Source organism: Cololabis saira, chromosome 23, assembly GCF_033807715.1.
Source record: "Cololabis saira isolate AMF1-May2022 chromosome 23, fColSai1.1, whole genome shotgun sequence".
Classification (NCBI taxonomy): Eukaryota; Metazoa; Chordata; class Actinopteri; order Beloniformes; family Belonidae; genus Cololabis; species Cololabis saira.
In genome coordinates, this window is record NC_084609.1 from 6,803,642 (window position 1) to 6,822,080 (window position 18,439).

General features: G+C 41.9%; 1 protein-coding gene across 1 annotated transcript in view; it reads left to right on the plus strand.

Annotated features, from left to right (window-relative positions):
* The window catches only part of hgfa (hepatocyte growth factor a), a 41,257-nt gene that overhangs the window by 13,237 nt on the left and 9,581 nt on the right, over positions 1-18,439 (plus strand). The window contains exons 5-9 of the mRNA XM_061714541.1: positions 8,030-8,172; positions 8,270-8,390; positions 9,539-9,657; positions 14,681-14,846; positions 16,197-16,330. Coding sequence (XP_061570525.1) covers positions 8,030-8,172; positions 8,270-8,390; positions 9,539-9,657; positions 14,681-14,846; positions 16,197-16,330 — 683 coding nt within the window. The remainder of the gene's footprint in view (positions 1-8,029; positions 8,173-8,269; positions 8,391-9,538; positions 9,658-14,680; positions 14,847-16,196; positions 16,331-18,439) is intronic.

Consider the following 18,439-nt stretch of genomic DNA (forward strand, 5'->3'; position numbering starts at 1 on the left):
ACTTTTTTTCATTTTTATAGTAGTTCTTATTTTTCTTTCTTATTCTCTTATTTATTTTAATATCATTTTACTTAGGTTATTTTTGTATTGATGGAAACACCTTTTTCAAACACTGGTTTTTCTGTTGTTGTAACAGCTTGGCTACCTCAGTATACTTCTGACTTTAAAATGAATAGCTAAATAAGTGACTCTGTCTTGTATTCTTAAACTATCTAAAATACACCAATTTTTTAGATTTATCAGGCACATTAGGTGTAGTTTATAGTTATAGTTTATAGTTTTTATTTGGATCCCCATTAGCTTAGGTATATTTGCACAATGTATCAGTATAGAATCGGTATCGCTGATACCAGCCTGAATTCAATATTTTTACTTCAATATCGGCTCGGAAAGGAAATCGGTGGTATCCATCATCACTACCGCTCACATGTATGTGTGCATTCGAAGCATCTCCGGCACTGCTGGTGACGCCAAAGGCAGCCAAATTGAGTTGTGGGTTCCTTGCATTGTTGCTTTTTGTCAGATGTTGGCGAAAGCTCAGCGCTCCACGCTTCTATGTGATCGTCAGCTAACCAATCAGACCACTGCGAGCTTTAAAGCAGCAGGAGCCAAATGAAAGCATTTCAGACAGAAGGTAAAGAGAGCGACTGCAGCAATGATTAATGAGTAAACAATTTAAAAAGGAAGGTTTGTGGTAGACTTGTAGTCAAGACCGCCTAAACCGAGACCAAGACTAGTTCAGATCAAGACTGAGACCAAAAACAACCCTAGTAATGTCCTGATCCTGCGTGATTGTAGAACATCAGCTCCATCCTGTTCAGCTAGTTTCCATATGAGCTTGTTTTCAACTGCAGCTCAATAACACAGAGAAGTGGATGATGATGTTGAACTCACTATAAATGTTTCCATCCATCAGTTGAGATCAGATATGTGTGGTGACTGCACCACCACTATTTCTACACTATTGGAGGATTGACTCCAGTGCTTTTAAGGATTGACACGACTACTAACTAGTCCCAAAGTCCTCTAGCAGAATAACCAGCTCCAACACCCCCCTCCACCTCAGAAAAGTACTGAATAGTAAATGTTACCGATTTAAATTGGACTGAATTTGGAGATGAAACCTGAATTTTAAATATTAAAGATTGAAATTACATTATTTACCATTATAGTAATCAGATTACACCGTATATCAGCATCACTGAAATGGACCTGATGCTTAATCAATCACAACTAAATGCAAATATTATTCCTATATTTATTCAAACAAGGCTGTCATATTAAATACAGACACATGCGGATGCACCAAAACATTAAATCAGATGCAAAATACAAATAGTTTACAAAACTGTACATTTAATAAGAGGAAGAACTGCTGATCACCAGATTCTGTCACCTTGGTGTCTAGTTTGTGAAACATGTGAATCTCTACGGCCAAAATCAAACTCTGAACCTGCAGCTAATCCGGATCTGAGCTCTTTAATGAACCCAGATTCACACAGTCGTGTCCTCTTAGCTTTAATCTCTTTTGTAGCCATTACTTCAGGCCTAAGTTTCATCTGTAGAGTCCAGGATCCAGCCAGCATGTTCAGTCGGAGAGGGGAGCATGTGTGAGCGCGGCGTCTGCCTGCGCTCCGATGGGAACAGACTTTGGCAGGGAGATGAATAGCTGGCCAACATCTGTTAGCACAACATCATTACGGCTAACTCGCTCCCATGCTGCGGCCTCGTTCCCGGTCCCACCGCATGCAAGCCTTTTTCTTTTTCTGTTTGTTTTGCAAAGTGAGGAAACTTGTAATTCCATTTAGAAATTAAAGATATTGTGTTATGATAAAGAGCTACAGTCTTTTGTTGCTTGTGAGTTACACACAGCAGATGTGAGCTTTGGCCTCAGGCACAAAAACAAATGTCTTATTTAAGTGAAAAGTTTCTGTTGGATCCGTTGCATGTTGACATGTAGGTACGGTACAACCGTATGTGGTCCTTTCTTACCTTTTGCACTCCCTTCTTTTTTCTTTTTGAGCTGGTGAAATGCTGAAATGTCTAGAACGGGGCTGAATGATGGCGTGCGTTAGTCCTGAGACCTTGAGTAAGACCCCCGGGGTGGGCACGGAAGGAAAACCAGAGCCGACTCCCCCAAGACGCAGAGATAACGAGTTTGGACAAGCCGCTCAAGGGAGGATGGCTCTTTTTTTGCTTTTTTTTAAATCATTTTTTTGGCATCATGAGTTAAACAACCAGTTCCTCCTCCTGACCCGTCCTTTTCATTTCTGGGTAGCTGCTTTCTTTTGATCCTCCTCCAGCTCTGCTGGATGGTGACCCAAGCAAAGTCTGAAGCATTAAAACGGATAATCAACATAAATAGGAGTTGTTCAGAGTCCTGCTTCAATGGGGAACCTTTTCTGAATGTAAAAAAGGATTTCTGAGAGCTTCAGGGACAACAAACGTGGCTTAAAGGCAATAACCGACAGGTGAAGGGTTCCAGCTTTTCCTTTGGAAAGGAGCTCTCGGGATTGATCGTGATTTCTTGGATAGAGAACAGCTACATATCCATATTTTGTTGATGTTTTGTCCAAGTATAAACAGATGTAATGCCATCCAGAAATTACTTACCCTACCTTTAAATCAAATTAAGCTAAAAACAGTTACTTTTTTGCAGAGGTGTCAAAAGTATTCACATTCATTACTCAGGTAGAAGTATAAATACTAGAGTTTAAAAATACAGTAAAAATACTGAAGTATCAACTCAAGTTTTTTACTCAAGTAAAAGCATAAAAGTACTGGTTTCAAAACTACTTAAAGTATAAAAGTAAAAGTAATGTAAGGGGGAAAAAAGCCATTAAGGACAAAAGCCATTGAAAATGAATGCATCTTAGTATAATGTAAACATATTAAAGAACCATATATGTGTACTATTGAGCATTAACATGTGTTTCAGAGAGCAGGAGATATGATGACTAGTTGCCTATAAGTACTGTTATGGTGCAAAAAGTCAAACTTCAGAGGCATGTTATCATTTATCCTAACCTTTATTGGAATGTACATCCAAGTTTAGTTGCAGGAATCTGAGGGAACGGATGTAAGAACAAAACTGGACAAGAACATCTGAAACAACCACAACCAAATTCACTCTATCCGGATGGAGCAATTTAACTGGATAGTTTTTTATTAAAGGCTGAAATGAAATAAAGTAACGAGGCTGTTTTTAAAATGTAAAAAGTAAAAAGTACAGATAATTGCGTGAAAATGTAAGGAGTAAAAGTAAAAAGTCGTCTGAAGAATAATTACTCCAGTGAAGTATAGATAACCAAAATTTCTACTTAAGTAAGGTAACAAAGTATTTGTACTTCGTTACTTGACACCTCTGCTTTTTTGTTTGGCAAGTTAAGGCAAGTTTATTTGTACAACACAATTCAACACAAGGTAATTCAAAGTGCTTTACATCAACATCAAAAGCAGCAACACACAATTACACAGTAAATAACAAATAAAATGAAATAAAATGATAAGAAAAGAGGTAAAATAATAAAAAGCACAAGTTGTTAAAAAGTAAGGGCAGTAGAGTACAGCAGGTACATCTCATTTTTACAATGGCATGAATTACGTTTCTATACGGTCAAAACGCACAAAGACCGGGTTAAAAATCCAGTATTACAAAGTAATCGTACGGTGAATTAAACCAATTTGACAATTCTATACCACAATGCCTGTTTCCAGGTCTTATTTCACACAACTGATGAGAATTACGTTTCTATACGGTCAAAAAGTACAAAGACCCGGTCAAATACAGTATTACAAAAGTTTGGGCTTATTTGTGATTTATTTATTTTTTTCTATAAAGATGGTCCAAACGCCAAAATGACAAACCCATTCATGGGATTTCTGCTATGAACTGTCTCAATCCCATTTCCAAAAGATTCCCGTATTTGTCTCAGATTTTTGAGCCAGAGTGCTGTTTACCAGAATGGGAGGCGCTTCAAATTAAAAAAGAAAAATGGTGCAACTCCCTAAGGCAAAGCGCTTCTGGTTGTTTTACTAGAAGCCTCAGAGGAAGAGAAAGTCGCAGACTTGTTTAATAAAATCTAATATAAATATCAATGTTTATTTTTTCTTGCCCACATGTTGGCAGTTTTTTCCCCCAGAAACACAGATGTCACGCCGATGTGAGCGGGAATGTCTTTCTGGTTTCTGTGAGGGCGAAGAAATGTCATCTGAAGTGACAGTTTCTCTTTAAATAGTTGCAGCTTTAAGGAAAGTTTGAGTATTTTTAGTCGGAGTCGGACGTAGCGTTGCCCTTTAGGTCACCGTGGGAACTCCTCTGGTCAGTCGCTTCTCTGTTTTACATCATGATCTATTTACAAAGACGTCTTTTCATTCATCTCAGATGCTTCAAACAGGAAACTAGACACAGAAACAGGCAACAACAGCAGGATTTGACATTTAAAGCATAAATATATTCAATTTACTGTGCAATGCTTTGTTAAAAATTTATTTTTCTATGGAAATAACACTTAATGAATGATTTTATTTCATTTTATTATTCTTTATAATTGTTTAAGTGATGTTATAAGGATAACATTTCATATCTATGGACAGTCTTTGTTTTGCATAATGCATTCCCACGACATACAGTGTAATTTCCCAACATTTAATTTCTTTCATCTGAATTTATAGTGTATTTTCATTAAAGGAATGAGTAGATTATTAAATAATCCCCTTTACCCTTAATTTCAGAGAGTACAACCAATATCACATGTATCCCACCTCAAGTTATCTTTGCAAAATTAAAGATGAAAGTGTTAGTAGAGGATTTCTCTCATCACTACAGCATCTCGTAAAGGTCATCTCTGTGTTTAATCTGCATCGTTCCTCCCTTTTTATAACTGCAATGTACTTTTAAAATTAATATAATAGCAGAAAAAAGGGAAACAGGTCCTTGTGTGCTTTTATTTTCAATAATTGGCAAATTAACAGGACGGGAAGAAGGGCACATTCACCAAAAATCCTTCGGGAAGCAGTTAGCAGCTCAGGACGAATTTTATTGAATTATGGAGAGACGCGGTGTCATAACACCTGTCAGTCAAAGAAGACGAGGGTATTCGTGGTATCCTGGAGCAAACTGAGGGGTTGGGAGAGGTTTCCAGCTGTTTCCAGCTGTTTCAGGGTGTTTCAGGCTGAACTGGGAGCAGTCTGACAGTCTGCTGGGGAGAGAAACGCCAAAACTCACAAAGATCTGTGATCAGAGGCCAATCTGGCAAAAAAAAAGAAGCCTTTAACTGTGAAAGTAGCACCAAACAAATCAGAGATTTTACAGCTTTTTAAAAAGCTGTTTCAGTCCAAGTTGATGGAGCTTTTGCTCCTCGCTGCTCCTCTATTGACAGATTCTTTGCAACTGAAGGAATTGAGGTGTCGTCATAAAAGTGCAGGTTGAACATCCTCTGAGTTTGGCACGGGGACAACGGCGCCTGAGGGCCGACGGAGCAGCTCCCACCGCTGTCCGAAAGCTGCTTTTAAACGCAGACTTTCAGAAGAATCTGTAGTCCTGCATCTGTTTCCACTTGGCTGCTCCATGAGAAGGATTTTCGCTGGCAGATGTTTGATTGATGAAATATCAGACGTCTCACCTATGGCAGGCGTGCCGCTGATACGCCCAGGCTCTGTTTTTCCCCGGCCGCTCACGGCCCGCCGTTGCCTGTGCTGAGACCGATCCATCACCCCGAGGATCCGCTGGCGTCCCCTCAGTCGTCCGGATCGGGTCGTTCTCAGAGGCTTGAATCAGACGATCCACAGATCCATCTGATGATGGATCGCTTCTGATGATGCAAAGGTGCGCCGGCCTCCGACTCTGACATCTACCACAAAAGTAGAAATGTATCGACGTATGTGGGGTAAATGTCCTCCACCCGTAAAAACGGCAGGACTGCTGCAGACTTGCTCCACACACCAGAATAGACTCATCGAACTCACATGTGCAACACTCCCCACCATCGCACTGAACCCAACTCTCTCACTCACGTTCTTGTGCAACATCCTCAGGCTGCAGATCGTTGGAGTCGTATCAGTAGTGCAGTGCAAAGTGAATACTTTTAGTTACTTTTTTATGAACTATTTTATTTCTATTTTTCTATCAGTTCGCTGTTGTGCAGCTGCTGGAGTGGAATGTTGTGCAAGGGTCATTTGTACACGTGCCATACCTGTCAAGTCTCCTGTTTTGGTTGAGAAACTACCATATTTTACCCCTCTTTCCCACCGTCCTCCCTTATTAGTATTTTCCCCTAAATTTCCCATTTTTATGATATACTCATCACTCATCTCACTCATCTTCTTCCGCTTTATCCGTTACCGGGTCGCGGGGGCAGCAGCCTCAGCAGAGATGCCCAGACTTCCCTCACCCCAGACACTTCCTCCAGCTCTTCCTCCAGCTCTTCCTCCAGCTCTTCCTCCAGCTCTTCCGGGGGGAGTCCGAGGCGTTCCCAGGCCAGCCGAGAGACATAGTCTCTCCAGCGTGTCCTGGGTCTTCCCCGTGGTCTCCTCCCGGAGGGACATGCCTGGAACACCTCCCTAGGGAGGAGGGACATGCCTGGAACACCTCCCTATGGAGGCGTCCAGGAGGATCCGGTACAGATGCCCAAGCCACCTCAGCTGACTCCTCTCAATGTGAAGGAGCAGCGGCTCGACTCCGAGCTCCTCCCGGGTGACCGAACTCCTCACCCTATCTCTAAGGGAGCGTCCAGCCGCCCTGCGGAGGAAACTCATCTCTAAGGGAGCGTCCAGCCACCCTGCGAAGGAAACTCATCTCGGCCGCTTGTATCCGCGATCTTGTCCTTTCGGTCACTACCCAAAGTTCATGACCATAGGTGAGGGTAGGGGCGTAGATTGACCAGTAAATCGAGAGCTTCGCCTTTCGACTCAGCTCCTTCTTCACCACGACGGTCCAGTACATCGACCGCATAACTGCGGACGCTGCACCGATCCGTCTGTCAATCTCGCGCTCCATTGTTCCCTCACTCGTGAACAAGACCCCGAGATACTTCAACTCCTCCACCTGAGGCAGGACTTCTCCACCCACCCGGAGAAGGCACGCCACCCTTTCCCGGTGGAGAACCATGGCCTCGGTTTTGGAGGTGCTGATTCTCATCCCTGCCGCGTCGCACTCGGCCTCAAACCGCCCCAGCGCATGCTGAAGGTCCCGGTCCGATGAAGCCAACAGGACAACGTCATCCGCAAAAAGCAGAGACGAAATCCTGAGGTTCCCAAACCGGATCCCCTCCAGCCCCTGGCTGCGTCTAGAAATCCTGTCCATAAACATTATGAACAGGACCGGTGACAAAGAGCAGCCCTGCCGGAGTCCAACATGCACCGGCATTATATAATATATTATGATATAATAATTTTTAAACTGCAAACTGAATTGTTACTAGTCTCGCGAGAACGGCCTCCTGCTTTATCCTGGGTGGCAGTTCTCACGAGGTTAGTGGCGACAACGGGAACAAACTCGGAACAACAAATCAGAGATGGATGGATGTAACAAGAGAGAAGACATTTCTGCCACAAAAAAGCAAAGACTTCGTGTAAATATCTCTAAAAATGGGAAACTGAATTTACTTTCCTAAAGATGAGCAGGATGGGGAACAGTAACCCGTTCTGAAAGTTATTTCAACTAGAGATACAGAAACATGCGTCTGTGTCATCATGCATTAATACGAGAGAGCCACGTGAGATCAACCCTAACCTACAGAGAGCCGTAGTGATGCCATAGTTTTTCCGTGCCTGCTAGGGCTTCTGGTTCCAGGGCTGCTGGTTCCAGGGCCTATGGCTCCAGGGCGTAGAGAGCCCAGGCTGCGGCCGCCGGCGCTGGGATCTCACAGGGAGAGGCTTAGGTCTTAATTAAGCCTCCCTCTGAATTTATTTGAATTGTTACGGAGAGCCAGCCTGGTGCTGAAACCGTCGGCCAAGAGCACTCCTGTGAATTTATTTACACATCTCGCAGTATCAGCTGACACCGTTAACACTGTCTCCCCCCCCCCAGGTTTTATCCGGACAGATACCCGGCGCAGGACCTGAGGGAGAACTTCTGCAGGAATCCCAACAACGACCCCGGTGGTCCGTGGTGCTACACCACCGACCCCAACGTCCGGGCCGAGGAGTGCGGCGTCCCGCAGTGCTCCGCCGGTACGTAGCCGTCGCCCCGGAGCCGCGGGGTTCAGATAAAACCAGTCTGGGGGGGGAAGGAAGATCTTCTGATGGTTGTTGTTGCTGTGGTCAACAGAAGTGTGTGTGAGGTGCAATGGAGAGGATTACCGGGGCCAGATGGACCATACGCAGAGCGGGAAGGAGTGCCAGAGATGGGACTCTGCCAGGCCTCACAAACACAGCTTTCAGCCCAAAAAGTAAGCCAACGCCGCCACTAGGGCTGGGGATCCATTCAAATGTCAAGAATGGATTCGATTCCGATTCTTAAGATTCAGAATCGATTATCAAGATTTGATTAAATTCCGATATCGATTTGGGTTAGTGTTATTAAAACTGTTTTTTGAGCTGTTTCATGAATTATATGACTGTAGTTATGCAACATATTAGGCCTGTGTTGAAAAAATCGATTTTCCGATTCTAAATCGATTCTCATATTAATTCCTAAAAATCGATTCTTATGTCTAAAGATCGATTATTTTTTTTTTTAATTTTTCATAATTTTCGGCAGGTGAACTTTAATCCCAGTAGTCGGACACACAGTTGGTCATGACACTTCTGAAAAATGCCAGGTGCTTCATGGCAATATGTGTGCGTGGTGACAGAATAAATTAGATAAGCTAAAATGATTTGTTTACTGCATGAATTGTCGCAATTTCATTCTTTTTTGCACTTTAAATGGAAATTGAAAGGCCTGTTTGAGTTATTTCACAATAATTATTGTGAAATTATTATTTCACTAGTTATTTTACAGTCATATAATTCAGGCAACAGCTCAAAAAACATTTTAAATAACACTAAGCCAAATCAATATCGAATCGGATCGAATCGAATTTTGATAATAGTATGAAATCATTTTTATTTTTTACCACATTCCGTTTGAATTTTTTCCATTTTCGTACTATTTCGGTTTTTAATTTTTGAGAATTTGGTTTTTAGCATTTTATGCAAATGTAACCCCAAGACAGTATATAAAGTAATGAAATATAGACAATTTATGCAATTATAACTGAAAACTTTAATGTTTTCATACCTTTAAACATATTTAAAGGCAAAAACATGGCAAAAGTTATTCTTGTGTCCAACAAAACATTCCTTTTTTTAGGCATAAACAAAAAAATACCAAAAGTTGTAATGTAATAATGAAAAAAAAAAGATCTTTAGACATACGATTTTTTGGAATTAATATGAGAATCGATTTAGAATCGGAAAATCGATTTTTTTCAACACAGACCTAGCCGCCGCTCTTTCTCACAAACACCAGCCCACATGCTGAGATATATGAGGCTAAGAAGACCTCCCAGCTGCAGTGATTTACTACCCCCCCCCCTCCGGTATTACCCCCCAGGTATCGGGATAAAGACCTGAAGGACAACTACTGCCGGAACCCGGACAGCCGGCTCCGGCCCTGGTGCTTCACCATGGACCCCAGAACCCCGTGGGAATACTGCGACATCCCCGCCTGCGGTGAGCGCCTGTCTCTCCTCTACGTTTGGAGACAAAGTCTTCAAAGAAATTAACAAAATGATAGTTTTTACCCCTGATTTACAACCCCGCCGGTTGTTTTTCTCACCCATAACCCTCTCAACCCCTTAAATAAGACGCGTCACACATCTGTCGTGGGATTAGAAGTGGATAGAGATGTCGGGGTTTTCGGAGACACAGATGGCAGTTTTTTTTTTGTTTTTCTTTAATGTGTCAGAGGATTTGTCACATCCAGCGGTTCAGGGGTTTTGGTGAAGTTGTGGTCGTCTGAAAGGGGAGGGGGGGGCTGCTGCCTTCTCCCCTGCAGAGTCTCACAAGTATGTGTTTATCCTGCTGTTTGTTTCATGTGGCGTTTGGCTCCGGATCCCTCCACCTCAACAAACTCCAGTAAATAAGTTGTTTGTGAAAGGGATCAACGGACTTCACAAGGGCTTCAAGTGTTTCAAGGGCTGGAAAAAGAGGAGGATGACACATGAGGGCAATGTAACAAGATGCTGCAAATAGGCGCTGGAACATCTCCACATCTCCCCACGTGCTGTTTTTAAACATTTTTAATCAATCAGGGTTTTTTTTTTATGGTGACATATGGAGACAAATCAATGTGTGAGGAGGAAAGCGATCGCAGATGCTTCCTTGTAGGGCCCAGGGGGTCAGTGAATGGTGTGATGAGAACGAGAAAGATGTGGATTACATGCCAGACGGCAGACGTGGACCCGTCTGAGCAGAGATCCTGGACCAGGGTGTGAGGCAGAGCTTCCTCCTCCTCCTCCGAAACATCGCAGGACCGGGAGAATGGTGTTTCATCAGGGAACAAGTGCAGACATTAGGAATATTAAACATGTGTCACACCTGCCAGTCGTTAATCTATGGAGCTAGAACAGTCTCATAATTCACAAATGCACACTCCGAGCCACAAATGCACAGGACAAAATTCACAAATGCACAGACCGATTCACAAATGCACAGAACAATTCACACGTGCATAGGACAAGATACACAAATGTATTTTTGATGCACACACCAATATAACCTGATTTACAAATGTTTTTTTGTCTGTGAGTTGCGCTGGATTTGTGTGTGAGTTTTGAGACTCCCCTGACGTGACTCGATGCACAAATGCGTTTTTTTTTAACACGGAAAGATCTGCAACCAATCAGGTGTCTTCCTTTGTTTCAGCTAATCATAAGAGCGCACCCCACGTGGGGAACGATTTACTCGTAAACCAATCAGATCAAAGGGGCGGATACACCTGCTGTTTGAACTGCGATCGTGTCGTTCCTTAGAAAAGTGATTCAATATTTCGAGTTGGTGGAATAAATATAAATAAACAAGACAGCAACACGGGATGTAAGGGAGATCACTGCTCTTCTTTTCTTGTGATCTCGGTAAAGAAAACACAGTCTCCTGACGGCTCTGGTTGAATGGCCCGACAAACCATCTCCGATCGCGCTGTTTTCTTTACCGAAATCGGTCTGTGCATTTGTGAATTTTGTCCTGTGCATTTGTTGATCGGTGTGTGCATTTGTGAATTATGAGACTGTTCTAGCCCCATATGAATCCCTCTCGAGTCTCTGACTTAGGCCCCGTTTCCTTATAGTCAGGTATTTACAAAAACTGATATTTCCCCCTCTACGTTTTGAAAAATACCATCATTTACACGAACCCGCATAAATACGCTGTTAAGGTGCTATGAGCAGCCAAACCTACAGGGGGCAGTGTAACGAGAACATAAAGTCATGCTAGCCAATCAGAATCCTGGAAAAAAACATCAACAAATGACACGAGAGAGTCTTTCGTTTGGAATGACAGAAGTGGAGTTACTTTTAAGTGTGACTTTAGAATATAAAACAGGTTCTTAGGGGTATCCAGGCTTCAGTAAGCACAGTTTTTAACATTCAGTTTCCTCTGGGTTTTGATGTATTATATCTAGGTCATGTTACTGTTTTGGAATGTAGGCGAGAGATAAAATTGCTGCAATTGCTCTTAATGGCAAGTAAAAAAAAAAAGCAATTACCAGGAGATGGTTAACTCTGATCCCACCTACTCTAGAGGACTGGATTGGTATAACCTTAGAGATTTTTAGGATGGAAAAGCTGACCTTCCAGCTAAAAACACAACGGGACTTATTTTATAAGATTTGGAATAACTGGATTGTATTTATCACCCCCATGAGAGCAGATTTTGTTTGATTTCACTGGTACTATGTAACTCGTTGATTTGACCTTGACTGGGTTTTGTGATTGGTTCAACAGCAGCAGCGGCTGATGACCCCCTGATTTCTGTTCATAGTTCATGTAAACGTTCATTTTTGGGACTTAAACGAGCAAAACTGGAAGGACATTCATTTGCATTTGATTGAGTGTTGCTGTATCGTTTTATTGATTTCTCCTTTACAAATAAAGAAACAATGAAAAAGAAAAAAAGAATATGAAACAGGTAAAATACAAGAAAATATTGACAGTGGCCAAACAATTTGTAAACACGGGTCGCACACTATGGGCTCAAATTAATGCCATAAGTATTTTGTATCTGTAAATAAACTTTGTACTTGTAGAAATATTTTGTGCGTGTGCAAAAAATATTTGTACATGCAAAAAATATTTGTACTTGTAGAAATATTTTGTGCGTGTGGAAAAAAATATTTGTACTTGTAGAAATATTTTTTGCGTGTGCAAAAAATATTTGTACTTGCAAAAAATATTTGTACTTGTAGATACAAAGCTACAAACTTTTTTACAAAAGCTACAAACTTTTTTTCAAAAGCTACAAACTTTTTTTACAACTACGAGTTATGACCGTGATTTGACGTGCCAAAACTAAGAGCCAATCAGCGTACTTTTTGCAAGTACAAATATTTTTTGCACACGCACAAAATATTTACGTACAAAGTACAAAGTTTATTTACAGATACAAAATACTTATGGCATTAATTTGAGCCCATAGCACACATGTCGCTGGTGACGTTTCTGTCGCATAATGTGACGTTTCTGAAGCCTAAATGTCCGTTTCTCTCGCAAACGTGAAGACAGAGTTTTTGCAAATCTCCACTTTGGCCGGAGTTTTTAGAAATTATAGTTTTTAGTGACTTTGAGCTTCGTTTTTGTGTAAAAGAACGGCCAAAACGCATGAAAACACCACCGTTTCTGCTACGTGTAAACGGGGCCTCAGATCCGATAACTTTAACCTCCAGCTGTGACTCAAACCGGCCAGAACGGAGAGAAGACGCAGAGCATCCCTCTCCATCTCTGTCACACTCGTACAGTAAAGACGATGATTTACAGCCAAGGGCCGAGGTTCTGGATCCGTCCAGATGTGCGCATCCTTCAAAATCCTTCAATGCCTGCCCTCGAAAAACAGATAAAACCTGGCATGCACTACATCAAGCCCAAAACAAAAAAGAATCCTTCGCTTCCAGCCGCCGCCTTGTTGTTGCCCCGCGACGTTCCCTCTCCTCCTCCTCCGTCTCCTCCCGTCCCATTTGTCAAAGGCTAAGGAAACAGAGACGGCGGTCCCGAGGGGAGAGGCTGCCGCCCTCGCGCCGCCCAAACGCCGGCGTTCCAGCTGAAAATATTTGGAATAGTTATCCTGAGGATGAAGCCGGGTCGGGTTTGGTATCTGCTGATGACCTGCAACAGAGAGATGTAACGAGAAATATCTTTCCGAGGGTTTGATTGAGGTCGGAGGATTGAATCCAGTCCCATCCCAGTCATCAAAATTGTTAAATTCACCAAATAAATTAAAAGAAATGACAAAATCACTCATGTCGCCGTCCTGCGGTAGCCGGCTGTTCTTCTCTGAATCTCCGTTGCCGTGGTTACCACCTGGCAGTTGATCCAGCGCAATGATATTAGAGATATCAGGCAATTTGACCAAACTTGTTTTCTAGGTGTAGGTTATCACTTTTAACCTACACCCGCCAGCCAATCAGAATCAAGTATTCACACAGACCGTGGTATAAAGCTGCATAACATAAGCATACCAACATTATATCTCAAAAACATACACATTGGGTGTTTTCATTAAGATAAAGAGAAAAAAAAAACTTTATTTAAAGACAAATGGGTAAATGAAATACATCTCAAACAAAAGCAGGGCAAAATCAGGGAAATATCACTCTTCAAATCTTCCCAGATTGCTTCAAATTTGGATTGTTGCAGCCTCATAGAGAACGTTATCCTCTCCATTACAAAGATATCATAAATGATGTCGTTCCAATCATCTAATGAAGGAACATCTGGCTTAAGCTACGTCTTGGTAGTAGCTTTTCACGCAGCTACACTTAGCAAACCAAACAGGTATCTTGATTCCACAACCAGAGATTACGGAAGAGTATTAGGGCCATGCAGGAGAAAACATATTTGAGAGGGGAAATTTCTTTTTTATTGTGCACTTTGAGAAATAAGTCGAAATGTCGAAATTAATGTTGAAATACAATTTCAAGAATAAAGTCGACATTTCGACTTGTTTCTCAACATTTCAACTTTTTCTCGAAATTGTACTTCAACATTAACCTCGACATTTAGACTTTTTTCTCAACATTTCAACTTTATTCATGAAATGTTGACACTTTTCTCAACACTTCGACTTTTTTCTCGAAATTGTACTTCAACATTAATCTCGACATTTCGACTTTTTTCGACTGTGCGTAATGGAAAAAAAAATCTTCCTCCTCTAAAATATTATTTTTATTTTTTCTCCTCCCTGGCCCTAATACTCTTCCGTAATAGATACAGAGTGTGCAAACCCAAAAAAGAAGTTTGACCCAGTTAAAAACAACATCTGACCCAAAAATCATTGCTAACTAATGGATTTTATGCCAGAAACAGAGAGTTCCCCATCGCGGTAGCAACACGGGTTGGGTTGGGGGGGTTGCTACTGTTTTTGATCATCTGTCTCCAGGTTAAACATGACACATTCTTCCAGGGATTAATGTCTCCCTCCTTCCATCCCTCCCTCATTCCTGGATTCAGCCTCTCACAACAACATTTCTCTCTTGCTAACTCAGCGCCCAGCGAGGACACTGATGTGAATGTAACAACGTCCTGTGTCCAGGGAGAGGGCACGGGCTACCGGGGCACCATGAACGTCACTCCGGAGGGGGTGACGTGCCAGCGCTGGGACTCCCAGTACCCGCACAACCACTCCTTCCTCCCGCACAACTTCAAATGCAAGTGAGTAGGAAATAACAGCTCCGAGGGGCATTATGCAGAAAACGGAGCCTTAAAGTGGCCTCGTCCTGCAGGTTTAGGCCTCCAGAGCTTCACACTAGTGTTGTTTCTGTCAGCCTGTTTCAATTTTAGTTTTAGTTTAGTCTTTGGGTCAAGCTATCATTTTAGTTTTTATTAGTCAACTAAAAGTCTGAGCATTTTAGTTTTATTTTAGTCAGAATTGTCCAGGACCATTTTAGTCTAGTTTTAGTCAAAGATTGTATTTAGCCAAACCCATTTTACAATTCAAACAAGGTTATTTTATTATTATATTATTGTTACCTTATAGACTCAAGAATACATTCATTCCACATACAGAAGACTCTAATTTGAGTTTACAACATATTTATTTTTCCACATGTTAATCTGAACCGGACATAGGTTCAGGTGGCCACTCCGAGCTCATGAGGGGGGCGCTATATATTGATGATATGCACTTTTGTGCACCATAATTACTTATTATAATTATATTTTTACATTATAATGACTTGAAACTTCACGTTTGAGCTGCAGCCGACTACCAGACGCCCGAAGGTTTAGAAGACGTTCAAACACAACCTCAGAGGCTCAACAAGGTCGAACCGTCCTTCACCGTGCCATCATTCATATCAGAAAGATTAAACCCCCCAAAAACAACACAGTGCCACAAAGGAAAGACATAAGTTCTGCTTTTAGAGAAGCAGTTGTTGCTGGACATCCGTCTGTAAAGATTAAGGATCTTTGTAAGAACATTTCGTCTCGTTTTGGTCAACGAAAATGAAGACACAGAGTTTTTATTTTGTAATCTACATTTTACTCTCATTTTTATTCCTCTATGATATTGCATTATATATTTAATTGTCGTTTTCGTCACATGACCATTATTATCATTGCGTCTCTTTTTCCTCAGGTTATAAAGGTTACTTGACGATGATATTTAGTCAGAATTTTCGTTAACGAAAGCAACTTCATTTCGCACGCAGCAGAACCCCAGCAGCGTCTTCTCACAGCCAGAAACACATTTCTTTGAAGACATGTAGAAAAGAGAAGGAAATGTTTGGGGACTATGACAATGCTAGGAAATCCCACCCTCAGTGATGTCATCAAGAGCCGAGTTTAGAAAAAAATCCCCCGGAGGCAGCGATTTATGCTCTCTGAAAACCAAATATTTAGGGCTTAGAAATACTACAACATGTGTTTAAGCCACAGACGTGTCAGAAAGCGGGGAGAAGCACGACACGGCCACGTTAAGGAGACACCATCCCACCAACGCTGCTGCGAGCAACAGAGTCAACAGCACCAACATTTAAAGTGTAGTTTCTGTGTGTGTTTCAGGGACCTCCGGGAGAACTACTGCCGTAATCCCGACGGCGCGGATTACCCATGGTGCTTCACCACCAACCCCAACCAGAGGATCGCCAAGTGCACACACATCCCCAGATGTGATGCAGAGGCCGCGCGAAAAATAGGTCGGTGTTTTGGTGAAATGCACTGATTTCCTCTTCTCAGACTTTTGCTGCCTGATTTATTTGTTTGTATAATTCGAAATGATGAAAAATCAGTGATGGAAAGTAATTCAAGCCCAGACTGCAAAAGAGTCCCTAACCATGAAACTACCACCACCATGTTTCACAGATAAGACTCTTTTACAGGGATGCATGAATGCATGAAAATACAAGATATATGTCTCTGGCTTTGTTTCTTCTGAACTTTAACGAACAACAAAGTAGCAGAATGATTACTTTTGGAAAACCTTGGCTCTAATCTTGCAGGATTTCCATGTGTTTTGGTGGTGAGCTTATAAAAATGATTATTACCCAGAGTTCTCTAGTTGCTTTGACTGCAAACTGCTTTTCTTTCTTACCTCACAAAGAAAAACACTCCCTATTGTTGTCCGCCGCTCTAGACTTGTAGTCAAGACCGCCTTAACCAAGACTAATCCAGCTCAAGACCAAAAACAAACCTAGTAATTTCCTGATCCTGCGTGATTGTAGAACATCATCCTGGTTCAGCTAGTTTCCATATGAGCTTGTTTTCAACTGCAGCACAATAACACAGAGAAGTGGATGATGATGTTGAACTCACTATAAATGTTTCCATCCATCAGCTGAGATCAGATATGTGTGGCGACTGCACTACCGCTATTTCTACACTATTGGAGGATTGACTCCAGTGCTTTTAAGGATTGACACGACTACTAACTAGTCACAAAGTCCTCTAGCAGAATAACCAGCTCCAACACCCCCCTCCACCTCAGAAAAGTAGTGAATAGTAAATGTTACTGATTTAAATTGGACTGAATTTGGAGATGAAACCTGAATTTTTAATATTAAAGATACAATTATCGACTTGAACTTGCATTATTTACCATTATAGCTGAATTACACCGTATATCAGCATCACTGAAATGGACCTGATGCTTAATCAATCACGACGATGTGCAAATATTCATATATTTATTCAAACAAGGCCGTTATGAACACAAAACTGTAATTAAATACAGACACACATGCAGATGCAGCAAAACATTAAATCAGATGCAAAATACAAATAGTTTACAAAACTGTATATTAACCAGAGGAAGAACTGCTGATACAAGATTCTGTCACCTTGGTGTGAAACGGACTCTCAATGATCCCAAGAAAGTGGTCTGGAAACTACAAGTCTACGCCGCTCCAGGAGAGAGTGACAATCCTTGAAAACGTCCTAGTTTAAAGAGAAACTCTTTAACTGTAGATTGGTGAGTTTGAAGCTCTTTAGAATTGGTTTTATAACCTTCCCCCGGACCGATGACAAGCAACAGTTCTGTTCACAAAGTCCCAAGAAATCTGTTGTTCATGCAACATTACAATTGTCTTTTTTTTTTCTTCTTCTTCTAAACATCTGAGTCTGATTTTACCTTCAAATGAGGTTTCACGTTACATAAATGTAACATTGGATCATTTTCACATAAAATGGAAAATGTCATATTGAGTCATTGTAATAAACGATGGTGGGATGGTTTATGGGGATAAACGAAGGGCTGGGTCGCGGATGCAGGAGCAAAGATCCCGTTAACCCGGGCTTTTCTGCTGAAAAGCATCCCGACTCGTGTCTTCAGACGCCGAGCTGCAGCCTGACTGCAGAGGCATGTCATATTTCTGCAGAGTGGTATTAGGCAGACGTTTTATGTATTACTCTCGCAGGGGCCGAGCCACTTGGCAGCGTACCGCCCCATGAATTCCATTTCATGGAAGAACAAAAACATCGCAGCTTGGCAGCAGCGCCGGCTGTCATTTCCCATGTTTCAGTGCTTTACGTTTTCAGGAGGACCACACATGTCCGTTACTGCAGGGGCCTCTGCTCCGGACTGCTTAAGAACATAGTTAGCTTTAAATGTCCTATAATATTTGAGAACCGCCTGTTGCAAAAATGTCATCGGCACTGAACCGATCCAAAACCACGGAGGGGAGCGGCGGCCAACTCTGGAGTTTCTGTCTGCAAGTGCACATGATTGAGCGTTTGTAACCATGCCGCCTCAACGAAGGCGATCAGGTGTTTGAAAAATCACCCCGGCTCAGTTATTCTTGGCACTACTC